The sequence below is a fragment of the Camelus bactrianus genome, chromosome 36 (genome assembly GCF_048773025.1).
Source record: "Camelus bactrianus isolate YW-2024 breed Bactrian camel chromosome 36, ASM4877302v1, whole genome shotgun sequence".
Taxonomy (NCBI): Eukaryota; Metazoa; Chordata; class Mammalia; order Artiodactyla; family Camelidae; genus Camelus; species Camelus bactrianus.
In genome coordinates, this window is record NC_133574.1 from 744,921 (window position 1) to 764,937 (window position 20,017).

Below are 20,017 nucleotides of genomic sequence, written 5' to 3' on the forward strand. Positions count from 1 at the left end.
CTCCTCATTCAGGCATGTGTCCAGGGGCTTGGTCACTTGTTCCCATTAGGAAGTTAAGGAAGGTAGGGATGAGCCCCTGCTCGTGTGAATTCGGGGCAGCTTGTAGGAAAGGGCAGCAGGGACCGTCCCCGCTTCACGCGTGTGCTCGAATAGGCAGGTTCCGCGAGAGGCCGCCTGGGGTTAATTAACTGCGTGGCTTCTGCCGCTCCCCGGCCTCGTGTCCTCCGACAGCCTTGCTGGATGGACCTTTCACTTTGGGCCTGGAGAGGTGACAATGGGCGGTTGCAGGACCGTGGGAACTAATACAGGTCAGGACCCTGGACAGGGACCCGGGACAGGACCCGGGACAGGACGTGGGACGGGACCCTGGACGGGACCCTGGATGGGACCCGGGACGGGACCTGGCACAGGTCCCTGGACAGGACGCGGGACGGGACCCGGGACGGGACCCTGGACAGTACCCTGGATGAGACCCTGGATGGGACCCGGGACAGCGCCCTGGACAGGACCCTGAACAGGACCCGGGACAGGACCCTGGACAGCGCCCGGGGGGGCAGGACCCTGGACAGCGCCCGGGACGGGGCGGGGTGCGCTCCTGGAATGCTGGCTGGGGTGTGACGTGATTATCCACCCTCTTCCTACCGAAGCATGGCCCTTAGTTTGCCAGGCTCGTGGAGGATGTCCCACCTGCATCTCCAGAGCTGCCGTAACAAAGCACACAGACCGCAAGGCTTAAACAACGAACGTTCATTCTCTCACAGCCCTGGGCGCGAGCAGGGCTGGTGCCTCCTGAGGGCGCTCTCCTTGGCGTGTAGTCGCCACCTCCTCCGTGTCCCCACATGGTCTCCCCTCTGTGCCTGTGTCTTAATCTCTACCTTCAAGGACACCATTCCTGTTGGACTGAGGCCCACCCATATGACCGCATTTTATCTTAATCACCTCTTTAAGGGCCCTTTCTCCAAATATAGTCCCATCCAAAGGTCTCAGGGGTTAGGACTTCACACGTGAATTTTGAGGGGGTGACACTTCAACCCATAACAGATGGTAAATATTAGACCAGATACCAGATCTCTCTTCACTTTCAAAAGATGAGGGGCCCCCTGTTTCCCTTTTTGTGATCATCTCTTTAGATCTTCTGCTTAGATTCTGCGTGGGGTTGCGTATCGCTCCTTTGCTTGAGGGTCAAAAAGTGCTAAAATATAAAAAAGTCTTTCCGTAAGCCTTTATTTCTTCAGTCACATGTGGAATTTAGACCCCTCATCAAGCTTAAGCTAGAACGGATGTGTTACAGAGAACTGAGACATGTTTTTTATTAAGCCCCCTTTGGTTTCGACATGTCACAGGGGCAAAGTGACTAGTAGCTGGGCTGAAACGAGTTTGGAAGGCATGCTTGAGGAGCGGTGAGACGTGCCAGGCGGAAATGGTAGCATTATGAATTCTTCCTCCTCGCTGGAGTTTTACTTGGTGAATTCCTCCGTGCTTTTAGTCCTGTCTAGTAAGCTGTGCAAACACCAAAGACAGGCGGAGTGACACCTGAACAGGGAGGCAGGGGACATTTTAGAAATCATTTAATGCCAGTCTTATTTTTAATAAGTACCTCTCTGTTTAGTGAACAGCTGCTCAGAAGACCTTTTGGGGGAAGGGGATGGGAGGGCCCTAGCAGGCAGCCCGGGTCAGGGCTGAGGAGAGAAAGGGCTAAAACTCTGTCCCCGATTGTCACTGGTTCCTGTATGGGATGTGGACTGAACATGTTAAGATGGAATCACATTTTATAGTAATTTGGTTAAGACATTCAACTACAGAATCTTCTTCTACGTAGAAAAAAAGTACAATCTGATTTTAACTGCATCTTATTTTTTCAGGAACGTTCGGCTTAAGGAAACCATGGTACTTCCCCTTTACCGCGTCCTACTGGAAGAGCGTGTGTGGTCTGGGGGTGAAGAGGGAGCGCACGCCGACTTCTGATCTGTTCTTCGTCCGTGAGAACTCTGACAGTAAAGGTTTGTAATGGGTAGCTCCGTGCGATGCGTGGTTTCCCTTCTGGTCAGTGTGTTTTTGATTCTCACTTCCGGCTGAGCCCTGTGTGGACACTGTCCCCTAGTGCCCCACTCTCAGGCCATCTTGGGCTCAGAAACGTGGTGGGGCCAGGTGGCAAGAGAGAATCCCCTGGTGATGTTGACCCCGCGTGGGCTGGGGACCCCAGTGCCAATGTTACCTATTGCCCACAGCATCCTCTCTGCGTTCTGTGCATTTGTGCATATCCTATAGATTTTTTTAAAGGTTATTTTGGTGGGGCAGGAAGTAGGTCTGTTTAATTATTTTTTTAGTGGAGGGACTGGGGATTAGAACCCAGGACCTCGTGCATGCTAAGCATGCACTCGACCACTGAGCTGCACCCTCCCCGCAGTGCATGTCCTATAATTCAGTTGTTTCTAACATGGAATTTGGGTGAAAAATCAGAGCAACGGTGGACGGCTACCACCAGATAACGTATTTTAGGATTGCATTAATGTATTTTAGAATGTACTTTAGAATTTTCAAAGCGTTTCACAAATGCTAGTTTATTCAGTGCTTCAGAGAGAGAGAGAGATGATATCACTGCCCCTTTCGAAGGAGGAACGTGCTTCGCAGGAGACCAGCCCTCCCCGCCCCCGTCACGCCCCATCCCTGCGGGGCTAGGACCTCAGCAGGAATCCAGAGGTGAACAGGCTCCCACCCCAATAAGCCGGGGCTGCAAAGAGGTTCTCTCCTGGTGGCACAAGCACAGTAGGGCTGTTACAGGAAATCTGGAGCCCAGCAACACCCACTAGCTCCCCTCCTCTGGAGCCCATCGCTCCTGGACAGTCAGGTGTGTGACCCCCCCTGCCTGTTACCGTTCCTGTGCACATGTAGATAAGCACGTGTGTGTGTGTGTGCGCGCGCGCGCGCAGGCTTTTTTTAATTCTCTTACAAAATAGGTAACACAAAGGCCCACAACTTCGTACTCAGCAATTTCTCTTAATTTTTGCCATTATAGAATGTGCCTGTTGATTTCGGTAAAGAAAGATTTTTGAATTGCTTCGTATGTTTCTCAGACCTTGAATGCAAGCCCAGGGTGGCCCACTGGATTTTTAAGGGTGACCGTTATTTGGGGGGCTTTGCAAGTCCTCTCAGGGTGAATTTGCATCTTCCTCCCAGACTCATCACTGCAAACCGGGGAAGGAACCCCCCTGGGCGTCACCCTGGTGTCTGTGACCAAGGAGTATGAACGCCACCAGCCGGCGGTCCGAGACCTGACCCTGACCTTCCACGGAGACCAGATCACTGCCCTGCTGGGGACGAACGGCGCCGGGAAGACCACCGTCATGTGCGTCTGTTTCACCTCCTAAACCCCGGGGTGATGATTTTTGAGAACATGCGTTTGCCTGTGAGACGGGAGGCTGGGTTTCTTCTCTTCTCCTTTTGTTTGGTCTCAGTGCAGAGTTTAGAGACGTGAGGGAAGGCAACCCTCTCTGCAGAGCTGCCCGGTGCCCTCAGCTGACAATCACGCTGTGGGTCTGGAGCAGACTCGCAGGTGGAAGGGTGGATTTTGAAAAAAATAATTCTCTTTTTATTTCCTATGAAATGTTCGCCACGTTTTTATTTTGGTCTTCGAAAGCCCTGTGACACTTTTTTGTCCTCCTGCTGAGATTAATTTTGCTTGCTTCTCCATAGAAAGATAAAATTTGCCATGTTTGCACATTTTTTAAAATTGAAACTAAAATTTTTTTATTTTGAAAGTTACTTTTCATGCAACTTTTTAAGCACCCGAGTGGTTTTGTTTTTCCCGTTCTGCTTTTTGTGGGGGTGTGTTTTTATGAAGGCTTGATGTTCGATTTGGGATCCAGTGGCTCCAGGTTTATTTAATGAAATCAAATCATGAGATCCCAGAGAAAGAATGAACTCAAACCATCTCAGCTCTGAGCTGATTGTGCAAACTGGGCTGGTTTCAGGCCAGACCCCTCAAATGACTGAATTTCTGTTTTGAAAAATGACTTTCTTTTTGTTCTGTACGAAGAGGACTGAAGTACCCTTGGACAGAGCAAGGGAAGGAACTGTGGGCTTCAAACTTACTAAGAAAAGTAGAAAAATAACGTTCGTAAAGCTTCAGAGGTTGCTTATTGAGAATGAATTAGAGAGACACGGGCAGGTCTCCTCTCTTCCTTGGTTGCCGGAGGCTTCGCTGAGTACTTTTTTCGTGTTTGGAGGCTGGGGAAGTAAGCATTGCTCCAGGAATGACGCAGAAAGCCAGCGTTCCCCGTTGTGCTTTTACTGACGCACGTTTCTCACAGAGAAAGCCTGGCGTTTGTGCTTAGCGCAAGGATGAGAACAATTTAATTAGGCGTGTCTCAAGGTTTCGAGGGTCCCTGGCTGCGTGGTTCTGACGACCCCTCGAGTCCTCCCAGTGGGCGTCTCTTCCTGGTGGTTCTCGGGAGAGGCTGGACAGCCAGTTCCGGGGCCGGGTGTCACTGTGCGAGGCCAGGAGGTCTGAGACTCACCCAGATCGTGGCCACGCGGTTCCTCTCTACGCCCCGCAGCCCACAAAGAGCGTTGCCCGTCAGGTTTACCGAGGGGCCACGTCTGTGCGTCCAGCGGCATGTGTCTGAGTGTGCCGTTGGGTGACACACCGGGCACCTGTCCCCCCCGAGCTTCCTGTCCCCCCTTGGTCTGCCGTGGGTCGCCGTGAAGTCGCTGGCTTTCTGTAGAGTTTCGTGTAAATGTCGCGACGCCCGGCTTTCTTCCTGGGGACCGGCTCGCGGCGACGGCGTCACGGCGGCTTGGGCCTGAGGCTGCTGCTGGGGGCTGAGGTTGCTTCCAGTTCCGGGCGACGGCAGAGAGAGGGGCTGAGGACACTCACGTCGATGTGCTTTAATCTCGTCCCATCCGTGGCTAGAAGGGGACTTGCTGGGTCCTGGGGTGGACGTGCCAGAAACCTTTCAGAGAAAGAGAACAGGCCAAGATGTGAGTAACCCACTCCCTGAAACCGGGCAGCCCCGAGGCTCCGTTTCGCCGAGCAGACAGGAGCGTGTCTGGGACGGGCCCCTCGGATGGTTGCGGATTTGACGGGACAGGTGGCGCGGCGTAGACGAGGGACAGCAGGGCCGCAGGGCTGGGAGCCGAGGGTTGCACTTCTGCTTGGCTTACGTCTAACTGCGAAGACTTAAGTAAACATGCTGGCTCCTTCACCTGCTTCCTCATCTGTGAGAACAAAGGTGGGCTAGGATCGGGGACTCCCGCGCACGCACGACGGTGTGTGATCACAGCGTGGACGGGGTCCTGAGCCCTGAGCCCACGTGTCCAGGGTTAGACCAGCCAGCACCCCGGTAGGCTTCCCGCCTCTCCCTGCCTGACGGGTTTTCTCCGGCAGATCCTTGCTGACCGGCCTCCACGCCCCCACCTCCGGGACCATCCTGGTCAACGGCAGGGACCTGCGGACCGACCTGCCTGCGGTGCGGAGGGAGCTGGGGCTGTGTCCGCAGCGGGACGTCCTGTTCGACGACCTCACGGTGCTGGAACAGCTGCTGCTCTTTGGCTCCATCAAGGCCCCGCAGTGGCCCCGGGAGGAGCTGCGCCGGCAGGTCGACAGGTGAGCGGCCGTCACCGCCGTGTCCCCCTGCTGTCTGTCCCAGAGGGCGTGGGAAGACAGGCTTTGCAGACGTTCACTTGGGGATCCCGCAGGCGAGTCCCCGGCATCTCACCCGGGTCTGGGTTCAGATTTTGCAGCTTTCTAGAGCCCAGCGGTCACCCCCTCCTCCTGTCCAGCCTCCTCCTCGCTGCCTGCTTGTGGCCACCACAGGCTGCAGCTCACGGTGGGGGGAAAGGTTTCAGGAAGGCGTATGTGGGTGACGAGGGGGTGGGCATTCACGTGAGGGCAGAGGGTGGGAAGGTTATGACTGGGGAGAAAAGAGAGCTGGTCCACAGTTGCAGGTGCCCCTCCCCACTGGGAGGCCTTCCTTGTGCTGGGCATCCGAAATCAGATCTGAAATCCGTCCCGGGCCTGGAAGATCACTAAGGCGGGAGAAGAGGGGTTTCTCCCCCCCAGAAGGCAGACCTGGGTGTGCAGATCTGCACGTGGTGTTTCATGGAAACATCCCCCTTAGGCAGGAAGGGGGACTGGGGCAGATTTAGCGCAGGGAACGGAGGCCATTGCAAGTCATTATTCACGGAGTGAAATCTGAAGCATGTGCGGAGGAAGAGCGAGGGCTCCGGTCTCGTTCCAGGACCCTGCGGGACGTGGAGCTAACCCAGCACCAGCACAAGCAGACCCGCGCCCTCTCGGGGGGCCTGAAGAGGAAGCTCTCCATCGGCATCGCCTTCCTCGGCACGTCCCGGACGGTGGTTCTGGACGAGCCGACCAGTGGCGTGGACCCTTGCTCCCGGCGTGGCATCTGGGACATCCTTCTCAAGTACCGGAAAGGTGGGGGCTGCCCCGAATTCTGCCGCCTGTTCCCACAGGACCGGGGCGGAGGGCAGGGAGGCTGTCGGGGAGGAGCCTCATCGCGTCCCACATGAGGATCCATCCTCCTTCTCAGGAAAGGTGTGTGCAGAGGGGCGCCCTTCACGCAGCGTCTCTGTGGCCCCGGGGTTGCCAGTCCTGTGTCTGATCTCCCGAGCCCGTCTTAGCAGTGGTGTTATCAGTGCACGTCACCCGTGACGTCCACTGACGTCCGGTTCGTCCACGTCGTGCTCCGTTCTGGAATCATTCTGGAATTATTAGCAGAGGGGTCCCAGCTGTAATCTGGGGAAAGCCATCATCCCTTTTCTCAGGGAGGAAACCGAGGCACAGAGAGAAGGGTGTGGGATTCGCTTACAGCCGCGGAGGAGGCTCGTGGGTTCCGCGTGTCTCACCCGCATTATTGACTGTTTCCAGTTTAGGGTGTGTCGTGTGATCCCACTGTCGTGAGATGGACAGTTACTAATTTCCAGCTTCTGATTCTTTCAGTGGTTCTGGCAGCTCCGAAGCATTGCTGTGGGATTTTTTGTTTTTTTATATAGAAGCATCGGAATTTGGAAAGAAGCGTCAGAAATAAAGAAACATCTTGGGGCTGGTTGGCCAGCCAGGGGCCGTGAGTGGCAGGGTGACCGTGGAATCTTGTAGAACGTGGTTTGACTTTGCTTGTCTGCCTGTCGAGTACAAAGCCTTCTCTGGGCTTGACCTGAAGCGGGAGGTTAGGATTTACTGCTTAAGAAATGCAAACAGAAGGGAGCCCAGAGGAGACGTCAGATTCTCTGCTTAGGGCAGGAAAGCTGCTCCAGTCGGCCACTGGAAGCTGGGATCTGGGAGGAGGGGGAAGGTGCAGAGGGGACGTGGAAGGGCCCTCCTGTCCCTTTCTGTCCCAGACATGCAGGGGGTCGTGGAGGGAGGCGACAGAGGCGGGCAGACATGCTCTCCGCTCCTTCCTGGGCGTTGCCGGGGCAGAAGCGGGACCAGGAGAGTGAGGCAGTGTCGGTGGCCCCGGGCTCATCTGATCTGGTGCAGCCAAGCCGCATCCGAGTTCACAAGCAGATCGCCGGCCCCGGGCGGTGGTGTCCTGTGCGTTCACGGGTCCCCAGGCCTCGGCGCCGACCAGGTGGGCCGTTGAGGCCAAGAGCAGGGACCCTTCCAGAAGCCCTGCCCACGCTAGGAAGCTGGGGAGGGGCAGCACCTTTCCGGAGAGGCGGGGGATGGTGACCACATGGCCACTGGAGGTCCCAGCCCTCGCTCACTGCCACGCAATCCCGTAGCCCTCCTTCCTCCACTTACCTAAGCGCCCTTGGGGGAGAAAAGTCAGAGGGCAGAAATGAGAAATCGTCACCCTTCAGTGCAGGAGACTCTGAGCACCACCCCTAAAGGGGCTGATGAGGTTTTGAGAAAAAACTGATTTCAACCTGACGCAGTCATTTCCCGGCCACCCTGAGCCGGGGCTGCTGCAGGAGACAGATGCGAGGCCCTCATGCCTGCTTGCGTGCATTGCAGGACGCATTCAGCGTCACCGGCTCGCGAGTCTGGTTTATTTGCAGAATCCCGAGGACTCGGCAGGCGGAACGTTTGAGTCATGAGCCACAATTGCGCACGTTCACTTGCAGAAAACCCGATGTGATGAAGCTCTCAGGAGCAGCGAGCTTTCTGCAAGCTCTGTCGCTGTACATCAAACATGTTCCTCCTGTTCGCGGTCGTTTAGCTGCCGTGGTCTTCGGAGGAGTCCCGGCACTGATTGCAGTGAAAAATCAATAGGACGGAGGCGGAGGTGGAGGGGACGAGTGGTACTCGGAGGAAAATATGTTTTCAGGAACCAAAAGGATGGCCATTTCTGGAGAAAGCCCCAAATCTCGAGGCAGCCGTGCAACGGCTTTGGAAAAATAGATCGAAGGGTAGGGCTGCGTGAAAAGCAACGTTCCCTGCTGGGCAGAGAGGCCGTCTGCCAGAACACAGAGCATCATCGGGGAGTTTGATCCCTGTTTCTTGCTGAGTGATGTGCAGCGCTGAGCTTTTGATCACTTCTGGTGTCAAGGTTCTCACGTCTGCCTTGGAAGGACAAATAAGGAAGGAAAGGTTCTCGGAGCAGAAGGCGCCTGTGACAAGCAAGCTCGTCAGCTCCATCACGTCCCTGAGCTGCGGTCCCGAACGACTGGGAGAAATTACCCAGCGCCTCTGGGCTTCAGTTTTCCCCTTTGCAAACGGGGACGCCTCCACAGCTTGCGGGGTTGTGGGGGACGTCGAAGTGCTGTCTGTGAAGACGTGTGGCTTGGTGTCTGGCCCGCGGGTGACCCGGGGATGGCTCGTCCTTGTCACTGTGAAACAGACAAGGGCAGATGACGGTGGGGAAGGCCACGTTCAGAGGAGCGGGACTCACACACCGTCTGACTCGGCGGAGAAACTGGGAAGGCTGGCCTCACAGAGCAACACTTGTCCTTCGAGGTTTGGGGTGTGTCCTGAGTTACTTAACGCCCCCCGAGATGCCCTTAATGCATCAAACATCTGTGAACTTGATCTGCACTTTTTCTTTCTTTTTTTTTTTTTTTTTTGGAAAATTCACATTCCAGCCGACTTCATTTTTAGGTTCCTGTATTGTGCAAAAACATGTCACCTACTCTCTGAACTGCCTGTACCTTCAGGTCAGGGACCAAGCACGTTTTCTTGCCTGGAAGGACTTCACGCAGGGAGGTCGGCCGTGGTCTTTGAGCACCTGCCGTGTTGGTGGGCACCCTGGACCGCCACCCCCAGCCCCACCAGTAGCTCTTGGGTTTTCTTTTTAGATGCATTTAAAAAAAAAAAATAAGCAAGTTGAGAGTCCTAGTCTCGTCTTTCTCTGCTATTTAAAAATATAAAATCGGGTAGGGTTAAAAACGTGTTCTGCCTTCCTGCTTGGAACCTTTGTGAGCGAAGAATCAACCAGTGTGTTTATTTCTCTTCAATGAAACAGAGTAAGTAGAATCAGGCCTGTGGGGCGTGGAGAAAGGCTGGAAGTTGTGAGAGCTTCCCTTAACATACCTGCTTTATTTACTTATGTATTTAGGGGTTTTTGTGTGTTTTTTGGGGGGGAGGCATTCAAGTTTACTTACTTATTTTTAAAGGAGGTGCTGGGAATGGAACCCAGGACCTCGTGCGTGCTAAGCACGTGCTCTGCCACTGAGCTACGCCCTCCCCGCTATTTATTTATTTAGTTTTTTTTTTTCCCGTTGACATAACTGAAGGCAACATTGCAAAAATATCTGCTAGTGTCTCTGGCCTCCGCCCTCCTAAGGTGCCTGAGCCCTGTTCTCCCCAAGCAGAAGAAGTAGAACTTGACAAGATGCTAGAATTCACTGAGAACACGGGTTAGCCTAACACCCGCTTCTGTGAAGAGTGACCACGGGCCCTGTGATCGGGGGCACCTTTCTTCCTGGGAAGGCTGATGGCCAAGTCCCCCACCTGGCTGTCCCCCCCAACCCCCACTGCAACCCCAGCCCGTCTCCCAAAACTCTCCGTGGTCCGTGGCTGCTGGGAGCTTTTCCCGGGAAGAGGCAGAGACTCTGCTCCCAGGGCACGTGATGGGCCGTACCCAGGCGGCAGCCTCCCCCGTCTGAAGGGCATGGCCACGTGCTGTGGCCCCTGCCTGCCCCAGTGCCCGTCTGGTTTCCTTGTGCGAGAGCCTCTTCCGGAGAGCACAGCCTTCTCCTTCAGGACGCGTGAGAGGGTGGTCGGAGATGCACGAGGGGCTTGTGTGTCAGGGGAGGGTGGACGATGTTCCACCCAGCTGTGTTTTATTTTATTTTTAAAACTTTCTCCTCTATGTCCATTCAGTGATCTGCCTCCTGGTCTCATGGGGACTTTCTGTTTCGTGCCTCAAGTCCACCCCCGGTGCCTGTCAGAGGCCCCCTTTGGTTCCCGAGGGGACGGGGGATTTGTGGCATCAGTGTCGGGTCCCTCGGGGGAAAGTGTGTGACGTGGCCCTGACTGAGGACCCGCCCCAGGACGCATCTCCTCTGACCTAAAACCTGTAACACTCTTTCTTTTTTTTTCCTTTTTAAATACAGTCGATTTACAATGTCGTGCTAGTTTCTGGTGTACAGCAAAGCGATTCAGTTACACACATAATATACTTTTTTCTTTTCAGGTTCATTTCCATTATATGTTATTATAAGAAATTGAATATAGTTCCCTGTGCTCTACAGTGGGTCATTGCTTTTTTAAAAATCTATTTTATATACAGTAGAGTGTGTCTGTTAATCTCAAACTCCTAATTTATCCCTCCCTACCCTTTCTCCCTTGGTAACGATTGTTTTTTATGTCTGTGAGTCTGTTTTTGGCTTGTAAAAAGAATTTGTATCATATATATATTTTTAGATTCCACATGGAAGTGATATCACATAATATGTGTCCTTCCCTGTCTGACTTATTTCACTCAGTATGATCATCTCCAGGTCCATCCATGTTGCTGCAAATGGCATGATTGCATCCTTTTCATGGCTGTGTAGTATTCCATTGTGTATGTATATGTATATGACTGCACCTCCTTTATCCAATGAAAGTGGTGAAGCTTTTTTTTTTTTACATTTTTTTATTGAGTTATAGTCAGTTTACAATGTTGTGTCAAATTCCCATGTAGAACACAATTTTTCAGTTATACATGAACATACATATATTCATTGTCACATTTTTTTTTTCTGTCTGCAGGATCGGCTCTTGGGCCTTGTCATGCTGGGTCTCAGCCCCTCTTTCTTGGTTCACAGGTCGGACAGTCATCTTCACCACCCACCACCTGGATGAGGCCGAAGCGCTCAGTGACCGCGTGGCGGTCCTGCAGCGGGGGCAGCTCCAGTGCTGCGGTCCTCCCTCCAGCCTGACTGAGGCAGCCGGCCAGGGGCTTCGCCTGACGCTCACAAAGCAGGTGAGACGCGGGGATTTCGGTTCCTTTCCTGTGCCCTTCTGATGTGTGGGCGCAGGAGACAAAACACAGTAACAGCGTTTTCCAACGTTGGACACAAATCATGTAGCCGATGTTTATTCTGCCTCCAGCGTGGGCCTCACGCTGCCGTCGGGCGCAGGGGAAGTGGTGAAGCTGGACGCCTGTTTTCTGCACAGGGTCCTTGGGGTCCCCGTGCCTGTGGAGGCAAGGACGTGCCCAGGAAGGACAGAACAGAATATGGTGATGGTGGTGGGTGGGTGTGGAGCCGGGCCCAGAGCCGGCACGGTGCGGGGGAGGTGATCGCGGGCTCCTGGCCATCAGGGAAGGGGGATGGCAGGGCAGGGCTGGGACCAGGGCCTTCCAACGACAGGAGGGACCTGAAGGGGCGTAAGTGGAGGTGGTCCACATGGAGGTGTCTGTGGGTTTCACGGGGCTGTGCGGGAGTGCGCCTGGACCAGAAGGGGTCCTACGGAGCCGGAGGCACCTGCTGGTAGCCGTGTCTGTGTGGGCGTGTGGGCAGGCGTTGTCCCGGCCCCACGGGCTCTCCGAGCGTTTCTGCAACAGGGTCACTTGGTTTGGGAGGTGGCAGCTTTACCGCCGTGCAGGGCAGCGGGGTGGGATCTGTACTTGGAGGTCCCATCCACTTCCGTTATCCTCGCCTGTGTCAGCGGGGCAGGCGGGGGCTCCGGGGTGTAGTCTCCACGTGGTCTCCCCACCCTTGATGGCCCCATAGAGCCTGGGAGCCTCAGCTCTGTTCGGGGCGAGACCCTGCTGTCCTGAGGTGGCCCCTCCCCTCCAAGGGAGGGGACACTCGTCTCCCTTTTGGGACGACTCATCCGTGTCCTGCCATCCAGCCGCCAGGCTAGAGGCAGTTTCACGACTCTTTCCTGTTGCCAGGCTGACCGCCACAGATTTGGATATCACAAGGAGAAATGCAGTGCCTCCTTCATGCCTGTCACTTTAACCATACGTCTCGATTTTGCTGCTTTGCATTCGAATTTCAGGCGACTTGGCTTAGGGAATATGTGTGCAACCAACAGGTGTGGAATTTTGGGGTACCTTTCAATTTACCTTCCTTACTGTTTGCTCCCTTTTGTTTTTTTTTGGGTCAGCCAGCAGTCCAGGAGGTGGACGACGCGAAGGACACAGCGTGTGTGACGTCTCTGATCCAGACCCACATCCCGCAGGCGTCTCTCAGAGGCAGCAGCGGCGCGGAGCTGAGCTACGCGATTCCCGAGGAGGCAGACAGAGCCGCCTTCGAAGGGCTCTTCCAGGCCCTGGATCAGAACCTGCGCCGCCTGCGCCTGACAGGCTACGGGCTCTCCGACGCCACCTTAGAGGAGGTACCGAGCCCGGCTCGCGGTGACGGGGCGCGGGTGAGGAGGCCGGGAAGGGGCGAGCTGGGGACACCGTGCGCTTGCATTTATTTCCAAGTTCTGCTCGGCGTCGGGCACGGAATTGAACACACCTGGCAGGTGACTCTGGTTCTTCAAGCGAAGTAGCACTTTGATGTTTGAGAACTTTGGCGTCTTTATGCAGCATCCTTGAGGCCTGGACATTTTGCAGGAGTGGGCGGTCGGCGGGTCGGAGTTCCCCACCGGGAGGTGCCCGTCTCTTTTGGGTCTGGACCTGATTCTGCTCAGAAGCCCGTGGCCCCTCGCTGGGCAGAGATGCCCACAGGGTCACGCAGAGAACCGTGCAACCCCCTCCCTACCCCACCCCGCTCCCCTCTCCCCAGGCCTGAGCTGGGCGGCACCCGTGGCTCCGGGTGGCTCTGGGCCGCGGAGGACATGGCAGCGTGGCCTCCAGGAGGGAGTTGCTGGGTTTGTCACCGAACCAAGGACAAGCCTTTGGGGGGCAGCAGGGTTTGTGCTTGAGGCTGGCCCCGTGTGAGCCAGGATACCTGGGGGCTGCTGTGGAAAGCCAACAACGCAGCGTCACGAATCTTTGGTGTGAGGGCTGGCTGTCTCTCGCAGTCATCCCTCGCATTGTGACATGAATGTCATCTCTCGAGAGAGGCCGTCCGGGTCCCGGTGTCCCCCCTCCGTCTCCCCTGCCCGCCGCGGTCCACTTCATGACCCCTGTCTGTCTGTCCTGCCTGTCGCCTGGCCCCCGACGTGAGATCCAGGAGCAAGCACGTCCTCTCTGCCCACCTCCACGCCCACAGTGTGTTTTATCAGTGTTTTCCGAGTGCGTGGTGCGTCGAGCTTCGGGGAGGAGCGTGTTTCAGTGGGAAGGGTGTGAACGCGGCCCCGGCTGTTTCTAAATCCAAGACTTAGGGCCATGGATAAATCACTAAACTCACGTGAGCCTCGTGATGTTTGAAGTGGAAGAATTAGAGCAGTTTACATCGTTAGTTCAGGAATCACCAGTCATCGTTAAATGCCTGGAACAGACCACGTTCTTCTCGGCTACAGAAGCAGAGACTGTGAGATGGTTGCCGTGGGTTTGGGGTGATGAGTGAATTAAGTTGCATCGATGCCCCAGAAGAGGGTCCTCTTCTCCAGGGCTTTTGGGCAGGCGGCCGCCCTCCCGTGCGGGTGGAGAAGACAGGGCAGTTTCTCGGCCCCTCTCCCGAGAGGGCCTGGGCCGGGGCAGGTTCGGGGCTCTCCGCGCACTTGGGTGCCCTGCGCCGGCAGCTCTGAGTGTTGGCGTTGCCACGCACCGGCTGTCACTGTCGCCTGAAGTCTGGGTTGCCAGGAAGCTGGTCGTCTGGATGGCCGGGAACCTTGGCTCCCACGAATCGCAGTTTCCCCGAAGACGTAAGGGGGCGGGAGCTTTGAGGGCGTTCCACCAGCTGGGGTCCCTTGAAAAGGAAAAAGAGGAGAATTTCTTTGAGCTGCAAGGGGAGGGTCTGCCAGTCAGAGGCACCGGTGCTGTGCTGCATCTGCCCCTCTGGGTGTGGCCTCGCTGGGTGGGTCCGTGCGGACAGACTGACGAGTCCTGCACTCCCCGGCTTCTCGGGCGGCGCCGAGCAGAACCCCCCACGGGATTTGGCTCAACCTTTGGGGCCAAAACACACTTACCCAGAAAATAATGCGCGTGCACCCTCCACATGACTTATTTGCGATTAAACCCATGTGGCGGGAAGCCCATGGCTTTCTTCCACATCAAGTGGCATTTTTTTCCTGTTGCCAATGAAGTGAGAAACCTCAGGAATCCTTCTTAGGCTTATAATTGGATGGAGGGAAATTTTGTGGAGCGACTGGCTGGGTTATTTTATGGCTTGAAACATCCCAGGAGAGAAAAAAAATGGGGTCGAGGGGCTTTGTGTTCTGGGTGGACGCTTAGCTTTTCAGTGTTCTGCTGGTCAGTGTGCTTGGTATGACCAGTCGGGGCCGGCTCAGGGCGCAGCGTGCGTTTAGGGAGAGACTTCCACTACACTTATGTTACTCTCAGGGTGAAGCTGGGCGAACACGGGGCTGGAACGTCAGTTTCCTCATCACTAACGTAGAAATATCTCCCCTCACTGTCACACGCAGTTTTTGTTTAGATCAAGGAACTTCGTGATACAGAGAACAGGTGACAAACAGCAAGAAAATGCACAACGGTGAGGGCTGACCAGCTTTATTTTTATGGCTGCTCTTTCCCAAAACACAGGTGCCGTGGTTCATTCTGCAGTTAGGCGTTTCTATACGGCAGTCCCTCTCTGCTTTTCATGTTGTAGAAGACGCTGCATCGCAGTGTGACTTGTAAACATTCTTTCTGTGCTGCAGTCCTTGAAGGCTCCCATTTCTGTGTAGTACTTGCCTTTCTTCTCCAAAATACTTTTATTTTGTACTTTATCCACCCACGTTCCTTTCGGGTATTTCCTAATCTTTCTCCTCCTTGCCTTCTTTTGAAAAATATCCATTAAATTGCATGCAGGGAAAATCCACTCACGTACATTTTGACCAATGCCTGGGGTCATGGAATCACCACCACGACCGAGATACAAAGGGGTTCCATCCTTGCTGCCTTTTTTTTTTTTTCAGAGAAAACACAGGTGTTGTTTTATTTTATTTTTAATTGAGGTATAGTGATTTACAAGGTGTTAGTTTCAGTTGCCCAGCAAATAATTCAATTATACATATATGTATATGTATATATATATATATATATATATATATGTTTTTCAGATTCTTTTCCATTATAGGTTATTAGAAGATATTGAATATTGCCCCCTGTGCTCTACTGTGGGACCCTGTTGTTTATCTATTTTATATATAGTAATTGTTAATCCCAAACTCCCAATTTATCCCTCCCCCGCCCTCTCCCCTTGGGTAACCATAAGTTTTTTTCTACATCTGTGAGTATGTTTCTGTTTCCTAAATAAGTTCATTTGTGTCGTTTTTTAGATTCCACATATGAGCGATCTCATATGGTGTTTTTCTCTCTTTCTGTCTCAATTCACTTATCATGGTGATCTCTAGATCCATCCATGTTGCTGCAAATGGCATGATTTCATTCTTTTTCATGGCTGAGTAGTATTCCATTGTATAAGTACACCACATCTTCTTCATCCAGTCATCTGTCAGTGGACACTTGCATTGCTTCTGTGTCTGAGAGCTGCTCTGAACACTGGGGTGCGTGTGTCTTTTTGAATTATATTTTTCTCCAAATCTATGCCCGGGTGTGGGGTTGCTGGATCACAGGGCAACTCTACTTTTAGTTTTTCAAGCAACGTCCGTCCTGTTTTCCACATTCTTGCTGCCTTCTGAAAAGAGTCGTCCTTGCACACAGCTTGCCTCTCTGCAAACTGCCTCCCCCGCCAGGACCCGCATCTCACGTCCTCGGTTAATCATCCCCGAACAAGCCCGCCCGGGAGCCACAGAACCAGCAGCTCAGTGTCCTTGGTGACTTCATGCTGCTTTCCCAGTTGCCCGCCGTGATTTCCACCTGCCCGGTTCCGTCCTTGCTTATACATAATAGGTGCTAAACAAATACTGATCGATCAGCTCCCATCTCTCTCTCTCTTCTTCCTCACACACACACAGATGCTCAGAAAGAAGTTGTCGGCATCAAGGACAATGTGTTTCTGAGAGGAGATTTTGTAAAACAGAGCATTAGAGGCTATTTGGATTTGTTTGAGAGAAGATAAATTGGAAGAAGACTGAAGCCGCTGTAAAGCACTTTCTTTTGTTTGGTGTTAGCTGTCAAATACCCGTCTCGACCAATTTTGTGTCTTTACCCCTGAGGAGTATCGACTTTCTTGCGCTGTGTCTGCAATCGACTGGCGGTGCGCGTGGCGGTGCCCACAGCCCAGGAGCTCTCTCCTGCTCTGTGTGCGTCTGGCCCCCAACAGAGGGCGGGGCTGCCCCCAGCTCTCCTGAGCCTCCAGCTGGACAGCAGATTCTGTTTTTGGCCTCAATAAATTTCCTGTAAATCATGGTCCCTAAATAGGCCCCCCCGGCCAGTGAGACTGAGGTAGAAGATGTGGCCGTGGTGGTCCCCGAGGTTATTACAGCATTGATCCTTCTCCTCCAGCGCAGGGGACGGTGTGCGTTGCACCCGGGAGTTGGGTGCAGGGAGGTGCCCTTGGGCCGTGCCGATGGAGCACGTTTACAGCCGCCCCTGAGGCCAAGACAGAATCTTCCAATGTCACGCAGGGTGAATTTTAGCATCTTTAAAATAGACCGTTTTTTAGAACAGCCTTAGGTGCACAGCAATATTGAGACAAAGTTACTGCAATTTCCGGTATGTCTTCTGCCCCCGCGTATGCAGTGCCCCCCCCCATTATTAAAATCCTAGTGCATTTTTAATCATTTTGAAGCTCCTGGGAACAGACTAGGAAGGTCGGGCCGCCCGTGTGAGGGGGGCAGACTCTTCCCCCCGAGCTGCTGGCTTCTGGGCATGGGTTTGCCTTGTCCATCTGCCAGGAGGGGCCCTGATGCCAGTCCTCTGGGTGCGTGGGCTCAGGTGGCCCACCTTCCACAGCATCAAGAGGATGAAAAAGAATCAAGTCCAGAGTGGGACTCAGGGCCACTTATTTAGTTTTACTTTTTTGAGAGCAAATTCTAAGAAGGAAGACTTCCGTTACAGTCTTTGCCCAGCAGGCTTGGGCCCCAGTCACGCCCCGAAGAGCAGAAGGACCCCCACCCTGGGTCACGTGCTCCGCTCACGGCCTGTCCCCTTGGGAGCCATCCGTCTTCAGGGACACCTCTTTCCTGGGCTCCGGTGGCCCCGATGTTTCTGCAAACGACAGGTGACCCCTCCGTCCTTTCGTGCAGCGAGCCTCACGGGGCGTTCGTCCGGTTTCCTCTCCATGGACAGGTTTCTGCATTTTGGGCTGCAAAGTTACAGGAGGGTGCTGTGTCCCGTGGCTCCCGACCACCTGGTGCCCGAGGTCCCTCTGTCCCCATCCATCGCTGGTGGCCGGAACTTTGACCATCCAGGCATTTGCATCGAAAGTTAATCTTCCTTTTTTCATCATCATGTGTGTTTCCGAGCACATGCTCCGAGACTCTTTGAATTCCCGCTTCTCGTCCCACGTCTCCCTCCGGTTTCCGCCCCCTCCCGTGCGCCTCGCTGGGATTTTCACGGCCACGTCATTTGCCAACGGGAGATTTTTCCAGTTCCATCATTTTTCCTACGTTTTTTTTGAGTTATCATTCACAGTAAGGAAGCACATTCTCTTCACCCCGTTTACTTATTTACGTCAGCAGCGACTCCCAGCTTCTTATTTTATCCTGTGAGCTGCAATTCCCCGAGATCACTGTTTGCTTGAATGCGTGACCCTTATCTGAGGAGCCCCTTCCAGCTGGCTTTGTGCCTTCTCGCACGTCCCTGTCACCTTTGAGTGTTTCCTAGCTTTCTGAGAGCACAGAGGGTGACGGAGTCACCTTGTCCCGTCCCGGCCCTGGTTCCGGAACCCATTCCCCCCAGAAGCCCCGGCTGTTGGGCGCACCTGCGGCCGTGAGGCTGCTCAAGCCCCTGGTCCCGTTGTGCGTGGAGCTGGAGGTTCTGCACGTGTTGCGGTCTCTCTGCTGGAAACCAGATGTCCCCCTCCATGTCACACCGGGCGCATTGCATCCCTGGACCCCGTAGGTGTCACCTGCATGGATCCTGTGATGGGAAGATTACTGGCGATTATCCGGGGGGCCGTGGTATAATCCAAAGTGCAAGAGGCAGCTAGGAAGCTCAGACGCGGGAGAGGGTCATGTCCTGGTGGAAGCAGAGATGGCAGGGAGGAGTTTGGAGACGGAGGATGGGGCTCTGAGCCAAAGACTTGCAGGCACCACTGGAAGCTGGAAAAGGCTTCCCCCTCAGAGCCTCCGGGAGGAGCACAGCCCCGCCAGCACCTCGGCGTCAGACCCAGGGGCCTGTTTTAGGAGCCAGACGGGAGGCGCCGGCTCGACCGTCTCCTGGGCGTAGCCCATCCACGCGGCACGTCAAGTGCTGGTCGAGCCTGCTGGGCCCCGCCGCCAGACGGACTGATGGCCCACTCAGGACTGAGGTGACGCGGGGCCGCCGTCAGCATCCAGACCCCGCAGCGCCTCTGAATTAAGAAAACCTAGGTCCCAGGGTGAAGGTTTCCCGAAGAGCTGACTTCACGGCTCCTTTAAAACGAGGAGCAGGCTTTGTACGGACGCCCCGAGTTTTGCTAGTTCATGAACGATTTCCACGCTAGTTAGAGTCCTCGAGGTTTAATTTAATGATTTCGTTTTCCCCCTGGTTTTATTGGCACATCGTACAGTCTTAGTTTGAGGCGCAGAACACGATGGTCTGATGTGTGTATCTACTGGGAAATGATTTAATTCATCGGGAGATTAAATCCATTTAACTTTAGTTAACCATTTAATTTTAATTAATCATTTAATTTTAGGTAACACCCGTCCCCTTACAGTTATGTTTTTTTTCTTATGATGAAAACGTTAAAAAAAAATCCATTCTTCCAGCAGATTTCAAATATACAACAGCGTATCGCTGACCGTATGTGCGTGCTCAGGGCTTGTGACTGAAGCTTGCACCTTTCAGCCTCTCCACCCATTTCTCCCACCCCCGACCCCACCTCTGGCAACTACCCCTCTGTTCTCTGCATCTATCCGTTTTTTTTTTTTTTTTTTTTTTAGATTCCACTGTAAGTGAGATTATACAGTATTTGTCTCTCTCTGTCTGACGTTCTCACTTAGCAAAATGCCCTCACAATCCATCCCTGTTGTTCCAAATGACAGGATTTCCTTCTTTTTTTTTAAAAATAATTTATAAGAAGTGTTTGTGTCTTAAACATTCATTGAACCTACCTTTAAAGTTTCTAGCAATTCACATAAACAGATTGTAGAAAACCTAATAACCGTCATGCATGCTAATGTGAATGGAGAAATAAAACCTTTATTTATGCATTTATTTTTAAAGTTTTACTGAGTTATAGTCAGTTTACGAATGTGTCAGTTTCTGGTGCACAGCACAGTGCTTCAGTCACACACGATTATGCATACATTAATTTTCATATTCTTTTTCACCGTGAGCTACTACAAAATCTTGAATATTGTTCCCTGTGCTCTACAGTATAAATTTGTTTATCTATTTTATATATATCGGTCAGTATCTGCAAAGGGTTTCCTTCTTGTTTGTGGCTGGACAATGTTCCGCTGTGTATATACGCACAGAGCAGGGACTGATGACAAGAGCATGTGAGCCGTGTTGCCATC

General features: G+C 53.5%; 1 protein-coding gene across 1 annotated transcript in view; it reads left to right on the plus strand.

Moving 5' to 3' along the window:
- LOC105065164 (ATP-binding cassette sub-family A member 13) overlaps positions 1–20,017 on the plus strand; it is a 120,785-nt gene that overhangs the window by 22,175 nt on the left and 78,593 nt on the right. Inside the window, exons 9-14 of the mRNA XM_074358602.1 lie at positions 1,863–2,000; positions 3,178–3,346; positions 5,387–5,605; positions 6,240–6,436; positions 11,212–11,369; positions 12,500–12,730. Of these exons, the coding sequence (XP_074214703.1) occupies positions 1,863–2,000; positions 3,178–3,346; positions 5,387–5,605; positions 6,240–6,436; positions 11,212–11,369; positions 12,500–12,730 (1,112 nt within the window). The remainder of the gene's footprint in view (positions 1–1,862; positions 2,001–3,177; positions 3,347–5,386; positions 5,606–6,239; positions 6,437–11,211; positions 11,370–12,499; positions 12,731–20,017) is intronic.